The sequence below is a fragment of the Dictyostelium discoideum genome (genome assembly GCF_000004695.1).
Source record: "Dictyostelium discoideum AX4 chromosome 5 chromosome, whole genome shotgun sequence".
NCBI lineage: Eukaryota > Evosea > Eumycetozoa > Dictyosteliales > Dictyosteliaceae > Dictyostelium > Dictyostelium discoideum.
This window is the reverse complement of record NC_007091.3, coordinates 3,237,299-3,255,112: the sequence shown is the minus strand read 5'-3', so window position 1 is coordinate 3,255,112 and position 17,814 is coordinate 3,237,299. Positions and strand designations below refer to the sequence as shown.

Genomic DNA, 17,814 nt, shown 5'->3' with positions numbered 1-17,814 from the left:
TTTATTTTAAACTTGGAATTGAATCAAAAAAAATAAAAAATAAAAAATAATAATAATAAAAAGTGGAAACGATTTTTTTTTTTTTTTTTTTTTTTTTTTCAAAAATTTTATTTAAAATATACAATCTCTTTTTTTTGAATAAGGTTTTAAAAATTATTAACTACTATAACTTGGTGGAGCATTAACATAGTTTATACTACCATTTTGATTTGCACTAAAATCGATTTGAGCTACACCTTGATTATATTGATAATATGGAACATTTTGTGGTGGGGCAGAATCCGATGTAGAGTAACCACCATGATAAGATCCATTATTCTTGTGATAAGATTGATAATTTCCTTTCTTTGCACTAATTGGTGTTGGATTAACAATTGGTTTATAAGCACCACTTGTATGATTTTTCTTATTGTTATGATGGTTGTGGTGGTGATGGCTGTTACTACTATGATGTTTACAACCAGCAAATAAGAAAAGAACAGATACAATTAATGCGATAAAGGATAAAATTGAAAGAATGATAGTACCAGCCAAACTACCAGAACTGTATTTTGGAGGTTTAAACCATACTACATTTGTTGGTTCATCAGATTGATAGTAACAAGTGTAATAGGAACCATTTTGATAATTACCAACATAATCTGATACCCAACTATAATCTGATGATACTAAACCTTGAATCGATGATTCTACTTCACTACCATTACCGATATTATAGTTAACGTTGAAAACACCTTGGTAACATGTATTGCAACCAGATGCTGAGCTGGCGTAATAGCTACTACCTGATGTTGGTGCAGCATTGGTAGTTGCTGCTTTTAATGCTCTTGATAATTGTTTCTCCTTTAATCTTCTTTCTAATCTTTTATCTCTAATTTCTTGTGGTACGTATCCATTGAATTCAGAGGCACCAGTGGTACCAAGTGATGATGGTAATGAACTACCAGCCTTTAATAATTTACTCTTACTCATTTTCATTTCATCACCACCACCAATATCACCGCCACCTGAATCACCACCAGAGTCACCACCACCTGAATCACCGCCTGAATCACCATCTCCTGAATCACCACCATCATCATCATCGTCATCATCACCACCATCGTCATCATCATCATCATCACCACCATCATCATAGTAATCCGAATTACCTGTACCACCAGATACATAAACAAAGAAATATGATGGACCCCATGAATTGTACCACCAAATATCAGTGTTTTGGTCAACACATTTAAGATTATTACATGTTGCTTGATCCTCTGTACTTATTACTTTACATGATGTAGTTTCAATACCATTACTTAAATCAATCTAAAAATTAAAAATTTAAAATTTAAAATTTAAAATAAAAAAAAAAAAATAAAATAAAATAAAAGTTTAAAATATTAATACTAATTATTTATTTATTTATTTTTATTTATTTTTATTTTTATTTCTTTTATTACTCACACTTGGCTTTAAATATTTCAATGAAACAAAGAGTGTACCACCACCCAACGCCAAAAATATAATAAAGGAAACAATAGAAGCTATTATTTTTCCATTCATTGTTGTTTTTTTTTTTATTTTATTTTTATTTATTTGTAAATAAATAAAAATAAAAACTTTTGAATACTTTTTGTGAAAAAAAAAAAAAAAAGAAAAGAAAAGTGAAAAAAAAAAAAAAAAAACCTAATTTTCGAAAAGTTAAAAAAAATTAGAAATTTGAGTGATTAAAAATAAATATTAATTAAAATTAATTTTTTTTTTTTTTCAAAAAAACACTTTATTCGAAAATATCTTCCAACACAAAAAAATATCACAAATAAATGAGTTGGGATGATTTTTTTTTTTATTTTTTATTTTTTTAAATTTATTTTCCATTTTACTTTTTTTATTTTTTTATTTTTTTATTTTTTTTTTTCAATTATTTTTATTATTTATTATTATTTAATTATTAATATTATTATTGATTAATAACATTACTATGATAAGAGATTAATGAATTAAAAACATTAAATTCATTAATTTCTTTTATAATTTTTTCACCAAGTTCATCAATAATACTTTCATCATAAAAGATTGAACTTAATTGTTGAATTGTTGTTGGTAATTCATCAATGATTTGATCAATTATATTTTCATAAAATACAATTTCAATTTCTGATCTATTTTGATATAAAATTAATTCTAATTTCTCTCTTAACATTAATTTAAAATTTTCATTATTATTATTACTGTTGATTAAATGATTACTTTCTTCAATACTACCAACATTTTCAACTTCATCATCAGCATTATCATCTTCATCATCATCATCATCATCATCAGAATCATCATCAACAATATTATCATCACCTTCACTTTGACTTTGAGTTGAACTACTATTTGAAGAATTCAAAGAATTAAAAGAAGTGGAAGTTGGTGAAATTTTTCTTTTTTTAACCTGTTTTGAAGGTGATAAAGGTGGTGATTGTGAAGATGCTGACAAACTACCATATGGATTCTTATAAAATTGTGGCATTTTAAAACTTGATGGATCAAATAAAACAAATGAGGATGGAATACCTTTTGGAATAATTCTTTTCCCTGATTTTGTTGGAAATTTATCATCATCATCATCATCACTTGCATTAGTAGTGGTAGTAGTTGTTGTAGTTGTAGTTGTGGTTGTAGTGGTGGTAGTAGTTTTATTAGAATTTGTTGAATTATTAATGAAATTATTTCTTTTTAAACCCAAATAATATCTTTTATTCTCATTATAACCAGTATCATCAATGAATTGGGTTGACACAAATTCAACTTTTAATTTTGGGTTACATTTAAGTTTTTTATTATTATTATTATTATTATTATTATTATTAATATTACTATTATTACTATTATTATTATTATTATTATTATTATTATTATTATTATTATTATTATTATTATTATTATTATTATTATTATTATTATTATTATTATTATTATTATTATTATTATTATTATTATTATTTTGTTCATTAATATTATTATTATTTTGTTCATTATTATTAACAACACAGCCATTGGAATTTGTTTGTACATCATCGGAATTTTCATCATTTTCAAAATCACTTTCTTCATCATCAGAGTAAAGTTGTCTTTTTCCATTTGTTTTCTTTTGTGTTAATTTTTGATTTCTTTTTGATTTTATTTTTTCTTCATGTTCATCTTCATCATAAAATAAATTTTCATTCATTATTATTATTATTTTTTTTTTTTTATTAAATCTTTATTATTTTTTTTTAAAATCTTATATGAATATTTTATAAAATTGATTTCAAAAATAATGTTTTTGAAATTATTATTTTTTTTTTATCTTCATTTTTTTTTTTTTTTTTCTTTTTTTTGATTATATCCTTCACAGCAACAAAACTATCCAAGTTTGGATTATATTTGTGTTTAAAAAAAAAAAAAAAAAATGAAAATAAAAATAAAAATAAAAATAAATTGAAATTAAAAAAAAAAAATAAAATTAAAAAAAAAATCTTGTTTTTTCACTTTTTTCTTTTTTATTTAAATTAAATATTTTAACACCCCTCCCCCTTACAACAATAAAAAAAATAAAAAACAAAAAAAAACAAAGAAATATAATAGTTATTTTAATATTATAATAGTAGTAACACAATAATACAGTGCATAAATAATAATAAATAATTAATAATGAGTCAAGTTGAAAAACCATTAAAATTTTTATTTATTAATTTTGAATTACCACAATCTAAAAGAGTACAATTTGAAAAGATTATACGTACACAAACACCACAATCATCTACACATTTATCACAAACATCATTATCAAGAAATGAATTAATAATTATAATTGAAAAGAGTTCTTTTCAATCAGTAATAACAGCATGTGAAAAATATATACCAGATTTATATGGTTTAATGATTTGTAAGAGAGAGAGAGAGAGAGAGATTTTTAAAAATATAAAATTATAAAATTATAAATATAAATATACTTTTATTAATTATTTATTATTATTATTATTATTATTATTATTATTATTATTATTATTATTATTATTATTACAGCTGTTGAAGATAATAATTCATTAAGATTAAATGAACAATTATCATTTTCATGGTCAAGTATAACAGGTAATAAAAGTAGTTTTTATAGTGGATTTTCATTAAGATTCGAATTGATAATGAGTTTGGTTGTTTATGCATTAGCACATTATAATAGAGCATCAGAGATTAATGATTGTTCAAATGAGAGTAGTTTCGATGAAAATGCAAAATTAATGGTTAATCATTTAAAGATAGCTGCGGGTATATTCAATTTCATTACAAGTGTTGAATTACCACGTTGGATGAATTTACCCGAAGATCGTCCAACCGAATGTCGTCAAGGTTTCTCATTGGCAATGTATGAACTTTGTTTATCGACTGCATTATCAATCACTGCTAGAAAAGCGGTTAAACAATCGACTTCACCATCAATAATTTCAAAATTACATTGTGAAGCTTGGCAAAAAGCTGAAATGACTAAACAATTCTTAAAGGATTTAGAAAATTCTCTATATAAAAAATTACCAAAATCTTTAAAACAAATAGTTTCCAATATTATCATTATAGAATATTCAAAAACTCTTATGTTTATGGCTTTAAATTCAAAAGCTCAAGGTAAAATTTCTGATGCTTTAGGTTATTTTTATCAAGTTAATTTTTCAAAAATTAAAAAACCTGTAAGTTTTTTCTTTTTAAAATAAAAAAAAAAAATATATACTTATTTATTTATTATTATAATTTATTAATTTTTTTTTTTTTTTTTTTTTTTTTTTTTTAAAAAATAAATAGTCAAATACAAAAATTTCAACAATTTTAAATTCAATTGTAAATGATGTAACAATAGAACAACAAGCATTATCAAGAGAAAATGAAGTAATTTATTTTGAAAAAAGAACAGATATAAATTCTTTACCTGAAAAACCTTCTCCAATGCCAAAATCAATTGTTAATATGGTTACTTTTTCACCACCATTACCTTCTTTTATGTCAATTAATTAATTAATATTTGAAATAAAAAAAAATAAAAAAAGAATTTAATAAACAAAAAAAGTTTAAAAATATAAATGACATAATGTTTATTTTTTTTTTTAGAATGTTTATTTTTTTTTTTTTTTTGGAAAATTCACCTTTTAAATTTGACTCACAAATATATACAAAAAAAAAAAAAAAAAAAATGAAATGGAATGGAATAATAAAATTTAATCGATTTAAATCAATACTGAAAAAGAAATGGAAAAAAAAAAGATATTTTTTGAAAAAAAAAAAAAAAAAAAAAAAAATCTTTTTTTTTATTTTTCAATTTTTTTTATTTTTTTTATTTTTTTTTATTTATTTTTTAAAACTTCTGATTAGAACTGTTTTTATTTTTATTTTTTAATTTTATTTAACAACACATAAAACAAATATTTTTTTTTTATTTTTTTTTATTTTTTTATTCATATAAAAAAAAAAAAAAAAAAAAAGAGTAAGAAAAAAAAAAAAAAAAAAAAAAGGAAACTTTTCTATATTATAGCTTTATCAAAAAAAAAATCAAAAAATAAAGCAAGTAATTAATATGAAAGATTACACTAAAGTTAGTAATTATGATATAGATCAAGATAATTATAATGAAAACGGAAGTGGAGGTTATAAAAAAATAAAGAATGGAGCATCAACTTCATCAACAAACAACCAACAAAGAATTTTAATTGAAAAGGAAGCAAATGATGCAAGTTTATCAATATATACAAATAAATCAAGATATATAACGATGATTTTAGCATCATTTCAAATGTTATTAGTATCTGGTATGGTATTTGGTTGGCCAGCATTAGAATATGAATTAGAAAAACAAAATGTTTTTAAATATCTTTGTAAGGATGGTGAAGAGGTAATATTTAATAAATAAATAAATAAATAAATATTATTAATTTTATATTAACAATCACATATATTATTATTATTATTATAGTTACCATGTCCAAGTCAAGCATCAAGATTAAATTTAGTATATACTATTGGTGCATTTACATCAACAGGATCAGCATTTTTAACAGGTGCAATTTATGATAGATATGGACCAAGAAAAACCAACTTTTTATCATTTCTATTATTAGTTTTGGGTTGTATATTATGGTATTGTTCATATTTGTATGAAGCAAATCTATATATTCTATCATTTGCATTGATTGGTACTGGTGGTCCAGCATGTCAAGTATCATTATTACATATTAGTAATTTATTTCCATCAACAAGTAGTGGTATAACATCATTATTTAGTGGTATGTTTGTAGGTTCTTCAATCATTTTCAAAGTTTTTAGTGTAATTGCAAATAAATATTCAATTGAAGTTTCATATATATTCTTGGGTTATATGGTATTATTAGTACCATTATTCATACCAACTTGGATATTATTAAGAAATAAACCTTTTATACCAATTAATGATTTTAAAATTTTAAATAATATACCAATTTCAGATAATAACAATGATAATGGCAATAATGATAATAATAATAATAATGGTAATGGTAATTCAGAAGTTTCATCAATTCAAAATAATCAAATTAATCCAGAATCATTAAATTTATTTTCAAATGTTAGAGAACAACCAGTATTTACTCAAATATTTTCAAAAGAATTCTTTTTACTTTGTTTTTATATGAGTTTTAATTCACTTCATTTGGTTTATTATATGGGTGTCGTTAATGACATGTTTGAAGATAGTATGTATAAAATTTAAAATTATTATTATTATTATTATTATTATTATTATTATTATTATTATTATTATTATTATTATTATTATTATTATAATTTAATAATTTATTCTAATTTATTTTTATTGTTTTTTTTTAAAAAAAATAAATTACAAAAGAACAAATTTATGTAGATATTTTCAATTATATGTGGAGTGGTGGTGTATTCTTTATACCATTAGTTGGTTGGATGATGGTTAAAACAAGTTTACATATAAATTGCTTCTTGGTAAATGTATTCGCACTGGTATTTGGCGTTTTATCTTCAATTAATGTCGATCAAGTTCAACTTGGTACATTTATTTTCGCTTCATTTACAAATGTTTCATTATGGTCTTTTTATTTCATTTATTTATCCGATGTATTTGGTAATAATAATTATGGAAAATTATTAGGTTTATCCTCTGTTGTTGTAGCAGTAGTAGGTTTACTTGAAGTATGTATAAACATTTTATTATAAATTATAAATTATAAATAAATATATATATACTAATACCTCCCCCCTCTTACTACTCTTTATTATTAAATAGTATTTATTCGTTTATTTAAATAATTTCACATTTGTTACCTATTCTGAAATTAATATTGGTTTAACAATTGTTAAAGTATTTTGTTTTGTTTTGGTTTATTTTATTTGGAAAGAGAATAAAAATAAATATAAATTATATTCACCAATTTTATAAAAAATAAAAATAAAATAATATATATAAAAAATCAAACAATAAAATAATAAATTTAAAATAAAGTTTTCTTTCTTTTTTTTTTTTTTTTTTTTTTTTATTATTTAATTAATTAATCATCAAAAGTAACTATATCATTATTTTTATTACCAATTTGGATTGTTGTCGAAATTTTTTGTTTTTTCTTTGCTTCCCATGATGGATGAGATTTTTCAGGTGCTGCTGTTGTTTTTGTTGTTGTTGGTGTTGTTGTTGTTGGTGTTTTTGTATTATTATTTTTATTATTTGGATTTGGATTTGGATTTGGGTTTGAATTTGAATTTGGATTTGAATTTTTAAGATGGTTTGCATCTTTACCAAATATATTCTCAGCTAATAATTTTCTAGCTCTTTGACCTAAACGTTGTTTCTTTTTCATTCTAACTGCTTTATCATCATTTAAAGATGTAACAAATAATGATTCCATATTTCTTTTTTTTGAATCTATACTTTCATTAATTCTTTCTTCAATTTTCTTTTGACTTTTACTATGACTTGCAATTCTTTTAAATCTATTTAATTTCTCTTTCTCTGTTAATTCTCTACCTGTACTATTTCCATTAAAATTACGATTCTCTTTAAATTTATAATTATTTTTATAATTATTATGGAATGTTTCTTCATTATTATTATTTTTATTATTATTATTAATACTACTACTAAAAGTTTTATTATTATTATTATTATTGTTATTATTAAAAGTTTTATTATTATTATTATTTTGAATTTGGGTTGTATTTATTGTTGATTTTATATATGGTTTTCTTTCAATTTCGTATGGTTTTGGGTTGAATTTTAAATTTGGTTCAACTTTTTCAGTTGATTTTGAATCAGAATCTTTTTTATCATCATTCTTATTGCTAAGGAAGAAATCATCAATATTTTTAGTTGGTTTAATAAAAAATTCATCTTGTTGAGTTTGTTCTGGCTCTTTATTATTATTATTATTAGTGTTGTTATTTGGTTTTTCTAGTTTTGGTTGTTCCTTTTTAACAATATTTTCAGTTTGTTTCTTTGTTGATTGTGGTTTTTTATCTTTATTATTATTATTATTTTTATCTTTATTTGTTGTTTTTTCCTCTTTTTTTATTGGTTGTTCTACTTTTTGTTGTTTTTTTTGTTGTGTGTGTGTTTGTTCTTGGGTTTTGGTCTTTTGTTGTTTTTTATCAAAATTTTCATCAGTTTTTTTTTTTTGTGGTGGTTTTTGTTTTGAATCCAAATGTGTTGATTTTTTATTTGTTTTGGTAGTGGTTTCTTTTAATTTCTTATCAGCAGATTTAATATTCTCTTCCATTGATTTTGGGTTCTCTTCAAATTCTTTTTTATTTTGTTCAAATTCATTCATTAAGTCTTCCAAATCTTCAAAATCTTCTTCATTGAAAACAATTGCATTCTCGTCATATTCATCTTCATCACTTGAATAATCATCATCTTGTTGATTTTCATTTAAATCTTCTTCATCGTAACTTTCCCATTCTTCTTCTGTTATTGTACTACTATTATTATCGGCTCTGACCATTTTTAGTTAATTTGTTGACAGAGAAAGAAAGTAAATTAATTTTAAAATAAAAATAAAAAAATAAAAAAAATAAAAAATGTGACCTTCGGTTTTTTTTTTTTTTTTTGAAAAAAAATATAATGTTTATAATAGGAATAAATAGGAATAAGAATAATAAATAATTAATATTAAAATTAAATATGAAATTGCAAAAACTATGTAATATTTAACTATTTTGAGAAAAAAATAAATCCAAGTATTTTAATAATTTTTGAAACTAAATTTTTACGCGAACAAATTTTAATTAATTTTTTAAAAATTTCATCTAATTCCTCATTGGTGTAGTCGGTAACACTCTAGTCTTTCACACTGGTACCTCGGGTTCGATTCCCGAATGGGGAGCTTTTTTATCAAAAAAATTAGAGCAAGGGTTCGATTCTCACTAAAATATCCAAACAATTACAATCTTTTCTTTACAAAGACTACATATAATTCTACCATTTTGTACCCTTGGAAAAGAACCTTATGATTATCAGCTTGACTTTCCAACAAATGTTTTAATTAAAGAAATAAACTTGCAAAGTATTATCTTACAGAATCAGCTCATTTGACCAGTTTATTTTAGTTTAAATTATCTAAAACAGAATTTTGATTTAAAAAGAAGATGTTTTTACTATTATTGCTGTTTTTTAAAAAAATTATATAAATGAATAGTTAAATAAAATTTTGTTGAGTTTTAAAAAACCAGCTGTTATTTTATAATTAAATCTGTATTAAAATTAAAACCAATGAAAATTAACCTATTAACTGTTTTTCTCTTTTAAAACATAATCATTGAATAATCAATATTAAGAAAAAAAAAATTGGTTATTTGAAATTAAAAATAATAATAATTGCATTATTTTTAAAATTATTATTGTCTCTAATGGATAAGCTTTGTTTTATCAATATTATAAGGAAAAAAAAAAATATAAAAAATTGTCAAGCGATAACCCTTCTAAAGATGAAATTTTTCACTCTTCAATGTAATAATCCAGTCATACTGAATATATCAAGAAAAAAACTTAATAATTATTCTATCAAAAGATCTTAACAATTCCCAAGATCTTATTGATTTCCAAAATCAAATCACCAAATTAAGGAGATTAAACTTCAAATTGTAAATACAAGATTTCAATGTTATTTTTATTAGATTCTCTGAAATAAAATAAATATAAATCCAAGACTCAAAATAAAAAAAATTTTAAAACACTAATTATATATCTGAATAACCTAACAAATTTTTATTATTCATATATTTAATATTTTTATTTTTATTTTTATTTTTACTTGATCAAGTTGATTTATCTTAGATATTTAAGACCTACAAAGAATATTGTTTTTTTTTTCTTTTTTTTTTTTAACATAAAAACAATGTGTGTTATTATTATTATACCAATTTAGAATAGCTTAGATACCACGGGAAAATAATTGCTATTACCACACTCCCACCATAGTGTGCTTGTAAATCTCAATTAAATGAGATTAAACGCAAAATTATAATAATTGAATATATTTTTATTTATTATTTTTATTATTTTTATTTTATTTATTTTTTTTTAATTATTATTTTTTTTATTTTTTTTTATTTTTTTTACTGTTTACTTTTGTTTTATTTCTTTTTTTTTTTTTTTTTTTTTTTAATTGATATGTTGTAATTTAGTAAAAATGATTGTTGGTAAATATGTTCTAAAAAGATGTGCTTTATAAAAAATATTTTTAACTGTAATAAGAAATAACTTAAATAATAACTTTCTTTTTTTTTTTTTTTTTTTTCAAACAGATAATTTAAAAAATCTTATTTTAAGCAAAAACTCTAATCAAGGAGTTACCCCAAATGCCTCTATCGGTTTTAGATCGAATAAATATGGCTCAAATATAGTTTGCGAGTCTGATTCGATACAAATTAAAGCAACTCCTACTATTACCTTCACTTATACAAAACCTGGTTATAATAAAACTTAAAAAAAAAAAAAAAAAAAAAAAAAAAGGAAACCCCACCTTTCAAAAAAAAAAAAAAAAAAAACCAAAAAAAAACAACACTTTCTAAAAATAAAAAAAAAAATGCCAAATGTTGTATCAATACCTTTTATTTTATTATTTTTTTTATTATTTTTATTTTTTAATTTTTATTTTTATTTATTAAAACAAATCTAAAAATATATATATATATTTTTTTAATATTTTATGTCATTTAGTGTGTTTTTGAGTACTCTATTACTAAAATCATATTAGAAATAAATAAAATTATATCATAATGAATTCAATTATTTATATTTTTTGATTGAACCAAATCAAAAATAAAATGAAATAAAAAATTTATTTTTTTTTTTTTTTGTTGGTGTCAGATTTTATTTTATTTTTTATTTATTTTTATTTTTATTTTTGTTTTTAAAAGTGTGAAATTTTGAAATTAAATTTATCGTAATGATTATGTTTGCAAAAATGATGATGTTACATTTTTTTTTTTTTTTTTTTTTTTTTGGCTTTTTGGGGAAGTGTAGCCATAATGATTATTTGGCAACTTTTAGATATTTTTTTTTTTGAAATTAATTAATGAAAAAAAAAAAAAAAAAAAAAAAAAAAAAAAAAAAAAAAAAAAAAAAAATATATAATTTAAAACAAATTAATTTAATTAAAATATAAAAATAGACAATCAAAAATAAAAAAATAAAAAAATAAAAAATAAATTAAAAATAATTAAAAATGTTTAGAATTATTTTGGAAAGAATAGAACATTCTTTAAAATTCTCAACATTACAAGAAGTTGATTTTGGTGTTGGTTTTAAAACTAAAATTACAGAAAGGAAATTTAACCGGAATTCAATAGGAGCAAACGATATATTATTTTTCCAACTTTCAGAAAGACCTGGACAAACATTATTTTTTTCAAGTGCTGTTTTTAAACAATCTATCATCAATGAATTAAATCGTTTAAACAATTATTTAAATCGACCATATTCAATAGACAATGAACCATTTCCATTCTCATTAACGTTTTGATCAAAAAAAAAAAAAAAAAAAAAAAAAAAAAAAAAAACAAAAAACAAAACAAAAAACTAAAAAAAAAGTATTTTTTTTAATTAAAAAGTTTTTCAATTAATTTTAAAACAAAGCAATTATTTGAAATAAAATTTTTTTTTTTTTTTTTTTATTTATTTTATTTTATTTTTTTTTTTTTTTATCCAACTTTTTATCCAAATTTTATTTTTTTTATTTTTTTTTTTTATAATTTTTTTTATTTTTATCTTTGTAAAATTAAAATTAATACAGTGATGTGACATTGCGCAAATAATGTAAGAAAATTATTCATAACATATTATCTATTTTTAAAAATTAATAAAAATGGCAATATAAAATTTGGGAAAAATTGAAATTAGGTTTTTTTACTTTGAAATTTCGAGTAATATTTCATGTACATATAGCATATTTACATGATGCAATCATCAAAGATAAAAAAAAAAGATAATTAAATAATTTTAAAATAAAAAAAAAATAAATGGAATAAAAAAAAAAAAAAAAAAAAAAAAAGTTAAAAATAAAAGAAATTCAGAAACTCACATGCACACATATTCACCACACTCACACACACACACAATTCCAATTACATTTTTATACAACCACTCGCACATATAATACCAATTTATTTGATTATTTATATATAAATAAATTCTATTTCAAACAAAAAAAAAAAAAAAAAAAAAAAAAAGGTTAAAAATAAATAAAAAAAAAAAAAAAAATAGATGTACCCTCACTAAATATTCATATAACCATTAATGAAATATAATATAATATTTTGAAAAAGAATTAGAAAATAATAAAAAATAAAACCATAAGAAAAAAAAAAAAAAAAAAAAAAAAAAAAAAAACCAAATAAAAAAAAAACTTTTTATCCTAAATACTCATATCGCCAAACAATCATAATTTAATCATAAAATATTTAGTAATTATTCCATCATTTCATAATATTGTTATTTTTTTATTTTTTAATTGCCATTTTTTTATTTCACCAAAAATAGTTTTTTTTTTTTTTTTTTTTAATTTTTTTTTTTTTTTTTTAGTCCATCATAAATCATTTTTTTTTTTTTTTAACATTTATTTACTTTAGATATTGAATCAAAGTAAAATAATAATAAAAAAAATACAGATTATATAAATCTAGATATAGATAGTGGGTTTTTTTTTTTTTTTTTTTTTAAAATAAAATAAATTTTTTTAAAAATAAATTGTTTTTTTTATAAAAAAAAAAAAAACAATTTTTTAAATATTTTTTTTTTTTTTTTTTTTTTTTTATCAAAAAAAAACATAACCGCGAGGAGATAAATATAAATAACAATTTTCATTTTTTTTTTTTTCATTATTTTTGTACTTTTATTATTTTATTTTAATTATTATTATAATTTATCAACAACGCATTTTGATTATTAATATTTTTTTAATCATTAGTAAAAACACAAATAAAATTTAGTCAACATACAAAAAAAAAAAAAAAAAAAACACACAAAATAAAAAATAATCACATAAAAATAGATTAGTAAAATAAAAACAATTGTATAAATATATATATTGTAAATATCAAAAAAAAAAAAAAAAAAAAAAAAAAAAAACCCCTAAAAAATGAATAGAATTTTTGGTAGAAAGAAAAAAGATAAAGATTCAGACGAAAAAGGATCAACAGAGTCAGAGAATGATTTTTTATCTTCATTACCAGCCAAAGCAAATAAACGTTATTCTATGGCATATTCAAGTCTTCAACCAGATGGAAATAATTCAACAAATTCAAAATCAGCTGATAAATTTGATGATGTATGTTTTTTTTTTTTTTTTTTTTTATTTTATAATTACTAATATTATTATTTTATTAATATAAAATTTTTATTTTTTTATTTTTTTTTATTTTTTTTTATTTTTTTTTTTTTAGAAAGGTAAAGCAGTTGATACACCAGAATTTTTTGTAAATACAATTAATTTATTACCAAATATTGAAATTTTGGCACAATTATGTTCATCATTACAGAGTAAACCATCAGCATGGTCAAAGTCATTGATAGATTGTAATGGTATAGAGGCATTATTGAATGTATTAGCATTCATTGAAAGGAATGGTCAAAAGGATAGTGATGTTATATTACAATCGTTAGCGGTAACATGTTTATTATCATTGTTAAACTCAAAGTATGGTATAGAGAAAGCGATAGCAACACCCAATTCAATGATTAGGTTAATCACATCAATGGATACACCAAAAGCGGATACAAGATCGAGTGTATTTGAAATATTGACAGCGATATGTATGATCTCAGAGAAAGGTTATCAATTGATTCTAGAGGCAATGACACACTTTAAACAAGTTCGTAAGGAACGTTTTAGATTTACATTTTTAGTGGAATCAATGAAGAAAGTAATGAATTCATCAGATAAGGAGTATTTAACAACTTGTTTAACTTTGGTCAATGGTATTGTAAATTCATCAGAGGAAATCGATGAACGTATTCAATTGAGAACTGAGTTTACAAGATTGGGATTGGATGAGGTAATTAGTGTAAATAAAAATATTCCCTATGAAGAGGCTCCCGATTTACTCACACAAATAGATGTTTATGAAGATGAACAACGTGCTGATCAAGAGGAGTTATCGGAACGTTTCGAGGATTTAGATATTGATATCAATGATCCTCAAGTGATCTTTAATGAAATCTATAAACAGGCCAAAGACAGATTACATCATCCACTATTGGCAATACTCCAATCATTGTTATCAATATCTTCCGATACTGAAGTGGGTATGTTAAGTTGGTTCCTCATTGAAAAGTTGGTATTACAAATCTCTGTCAATAAACCAATGATTGGTGATGACGATGGTAAAGTTAGTTTAGAGGATCTTTTGGCAAGTACTGCACCCTCTGTTGCACTTCAATCTGAATTTCAAAAGAATATAGAAGAATTGGCAAAGGTTAAAGATCAATTGAAAAAAGCAAACTTTGATTTAAACATTGCAAATCAAGAACTCTCCTCTAGAAGTCATGAATCATCTGTACTCAAAAGTAATATGTTTAATACTGTAAAACAAAAAGATCAAGAAATTATTAAATTACGTGGTCAAATGAAAAGAATTGATTCAAATTTCTTTTCACCACCTGGTGGTGATGGTGATGATCATATAAATGTTATTAATACACCTGAAGAATCTTCACCACATCATGAATCACCACGTAAACAACAACAACAAACATCAAAACCACCTTTAAATCCAAAATCATCAAAACCACCAATTTCATCATCACAATTAAAAGAAAAATCAAAATCAAATTTATCATCTTCATCTTCTGATAGTTTATCAAATGATTTTAAATCACAAGTTGAAGTAGCACAACAACAACAACCACAACAACAAAATATAGAATCAACATTAACACCAGAACCAACACAAATTATTAAAGAAGAACCAATTGTAACAACACCACCACCTGCACCACCAGCACCACCACCTCCACCAATGATGGGAGGAGGACCACCTCCACCACCACCACCTCCAATGATGGGAGGAGGAGGACCACCACCACCACCACCACCTCCAATGATGGGAGGTGGACCACCACCACCACCACCAATGGGAGGTAAAGGCGGACCACCACCACCACCAGGTGGAGGTGGATTTGGATTATTTAATTCAAATAAACCACCAGCAAATGCACCAAAATTCACAGTATCAAAACCAACTACAAAAGTTAAACAATTCCAATGGACAAAAATTCCAAATAAGAAATTGGGTGAAACTATATTTACAAATCTTGGTACTATAAAGACGGATTGGTTAAATGTTGGTGAGATTGAAAATTTATTCTTTGCACCAGAAGCAAATTCTCAAAAGAAATTGGAAGCATCAGATAAGAAATCAACATCATCAACTAAACCAGGTACAGTATCAGTTATTGATCCAAAGAAATCTCAAAATTTAGCAATCTATCTCTCAAAGTTTAAATGTCCACTAGAAGAGATTAAAACTGCATTATACACATTGGATGAAGATATCTTTACGATGGAATCATTGAAAGCATTGGAACAATATTTACCAACTGATGAAGATATGGAAGCGATTAAAGATTATCTTAAAAAAGATGGTGAATTGAAAATGTTAACCAAAGCAGAACACTTTCTATTGGAAATGGATTCAGTTAGTAGTTTAGCAGAAAGAGTTAAATCATTCTATTTGAAAATTTTATTCCCAGATAAACTTAAAGAGATTAAACCAGATTTAGAGTTATTCACAAAAACAATTAAAGATATAAAAAATAGTAAAAACTTTTTAAAGGTTATGGAAGTGGTTTTAATCATTGGTAACTTTTTAAATGGTGGTACCGCAAGAGGTGATTGTTTTGGTTTCAAATTGGATGCATTACTTAAATTGGCCGATACTAAAACTGCAAATAATAAATCAAATCTTTTAGTTTACATTATTAGTGAATTGGAGCAAAAATTCCCAGATTCTCTCAAATTTATGGATGATTTATCAGGTGTTCAAGAATGTGTTAAAATCTCAATGAATACAATTAGTGCAGATTTAAATTTACTTAAAAAGGATTTAGACGCCGTTAATAATGGTATTGGTAAAATGAAGAGAAGTAAAGAGGAGTCTTATTTCTTCTCAACTATGGATGATTTCATAAAGGATGCAAATATTGAAATTAAGATTGCATTTGATCAATTTCAAGAAGCAGAAAAGAATTTCCAAGAGTTGGCAGTGTTATTTGGTGAAGAATCTAAAATACCCTCTGAGGAATTCTTTGTTACAATCAATCGTTTCATCGTTATGTTTGATAAATGTTATAAAGATTTCCAAAGAGATAAAGAAGCTGCTGAACGTGCAATTAAAAGGGATGAAGCAAAAGCAAAGAAAGCTCAACAATTAAAGAGAATGAATGGTAAAATAGCCTCAAGTACAAATAATAAAAATCCATTGGCTTCAAGTTCAACTTCTGTTGGTGATGGTGGTATGGTTGAAGATATCATGCAATCAGTTAGAGATGGTGATGCTTTTAAACAAAGAAGACGTCTAAAAGGTACAAAAGAAAATACTGATGATTCTAGTTCCATCACCACTATCTCTGAACAATCTGAAAATTCTAATACCTCTTCAATCACCATCACTACTCCAAGTGGTATTGAATTGGATATTACCCCTTCAAAATCTGGTAGTAGAAGAGAAAAGAAAACTTCAAAATCATCCGATAAAGATAAAGAAAAGGAAAAAGAAAAAGAAAAACAATGCGAATCAACTGAATCTGAAGATATAAATAAAAAAGATATTAATGTAGCCGCTAAAGCTTTAACAATTGTAATGAGAAGCAAACAAACAATGCATTCAAGAATAGATACTTTTAATTTCGATGCTTAATATATATAAAAAAAAAAAGAAAAAAACTAAAAAATACTACATGTAAAAATGAAAATAAAATTTAATTTATACTAAAAATATTTAAATTTTAAAGATTAAAAATCCATTTATTAACCCGCAGAACTAATTAATTTGTAATTTTTATTGATATTTTTATTTATTTCTTTTAAATTTTATTTATTATTGCAAACATTACCATAACCTTTCTGGGCATCTGAAAATAAAAAATTAAAAAAAAGAAAAATATTTAACGAATCATTATCAAATTGTTATTGAATTTTATTGTATTTATCATTTATTTGTTTTAATATTGTTTGATTGATTTCTATTCTTTCAATTTCTTTTTGAAACACACCATCTAAAATTATTCATTAATGGAAGAATATTTGAAGTTGATTCTAA

The 17,814-nt window shown here is 22.5% G+C and overlaps 7 protein-coding genes and 1 non-coding gene across 8 annotated transcripts; 6 read left to right on the top strand and 2 right to left on the bottom strand.

The window, feature by feature from the left end:
- Nucleotides 1-156: 156 nt before the first annotated feature.
- On the bottom strand, nucleotides 157-3,205 carry DDB_G0289775 (hypothetical protein; the record flags this gene model as incomplete). Its single annotated transcript, XM_631020.1, has 3 exons — nucleotides 157-1,314; nucleotides 1,453-1,617; nucleotides 1,964-3,205. The coding sequence occupies 3 exons, from the start codon at nucleotides 3,203-3,205 to the stop codon at nucleotides 157-159; spliced, it is 2,565 nt and encodes an 854-aa protein (XP_636112.1).
- A 464-nt stretch (nucleotides 3,206-3,669) lies between these two features.
- DDB_G0289773 (hypothetical protein) lies at nucleotides 3,670-5,022 on the top strand (the record flags this gene model as incomplete). Its single annotated transcript, XM_631019.1, has 3 exons — nucleotides 3,670-3,904; nucleotides 4,045-4,700; nucleotides 4,813-5,022. 3 exons carry the CDS (start codon nucleotides 3,670-3,672, stop codon nucleotides 5,020-5,022), a joined length of 1,101 nt encoding a protein of 366 aa, XP_636111.1.
- A 175-nt stretch (nucleotides 5,023-5,197) lies between these two features.
- Nucleotides 5,198-7,221, top strand: DDB_G0289771 (hypothetical protein; the record flags this gene model as incomplete). Its single annotated transcript, XM_631018.1, has 4 exons — nucleotides 5,198-5,380; nucleotides 5,567-5,893; nucleotides 5,975-6,728; nucleotides 6,881-7,221. 4 exons carry the CDS (start codon nucleotides 5,198-5,200, stop codon nucleotides 7,219-7,221), a joined length of 1,605 nt encoding a protein of 534 aa, XP_636110.1.
- A 332-nt stretch (nucleotides 7,222-7,553) lies between these two features.
- Nucleotides 7,554-8,999, bottom strand: DDB_G0289769 (hypothetical protein; the record flags this gene model as incomplete). Its single annotated transcript, XM_631017.1, has 1 exon — nucleotides 7,554-8,999. One exon carries the CDS (start codon nucleotides 8,997-8,999, stop codon nucleotides 7,554-7,556), a length of 1,446 nt encoding a protein of 481 aa, XP_636109.1.
- Nucleotides 9,000-9,308: 309 nt separating this feature from the next.
- tRNA-Glu-UUC-14 lies at nucleotides 9,309-9,380 on the top strand. The gene has a single exon. It is a non-coding gene; the product is annotated as a tRNA-Glu (tRNA).
- A 1,305-nt stretch (nucleotides 9,381-10,685) lies between these two features.
- On the top strand, nucleotides 10,686-10,982 carry DDB_G0289767 (hypothetical protein; the record flags this gene model as incomplete). Its single annotated transcript, XM_631016.1, has 2 exons — nucleotides 10,686-10,695; nucleotides 10,801-10,982. 2 exons carry the CDS (start codon nucleotides 10,686-10,688, stop codon nucleotides 10,980-10,982), a joined length of 192 nt encoding a protein of 63 aa, XP_636108.1.
- Nucleotides 10,983-11,723: 741 nt separating this feature from the next.
- DDB_G0289765 (hypothetical protein) lies at nucleotides 11,724-12,020 on the top strand (the record flags this gene model as incomplete). Its single annotated transcript, XM_631015.1, has 1 exon — nucleotides 11,724-12,020. The coding sequence occupies one exon, from the start codon at nucleotides 11,724-11,726 to the stop codon at nucleotides 12,018-12,020; it is 297 nt and encodes a 98-aa protein (XP_636107.1).
- A 1,614-nt stretch (nucleotides 12,021-13,634) lies between these two features.
- On the top strand, nucleotides 13,635-17,412 carry forF (actin binding protein; the record flags this gene model as incomplete). The annotated part of the gene is made up of 2 exons (XM_631014.1): nucleotides 13,635-13,823; nucleotides 13,939-17,412. The coding sequence occupies 2 exons, from the start codon at nucleotides 13,635-13,637 to the stop codon at nucleotides 17,410-17,412; spliced, it is 3,663 nt and encodes a 1,220-aa protein (XP_636106.1).
- Nucleotides 17,413-17,814: the final 402 nt, after the last annotated feature.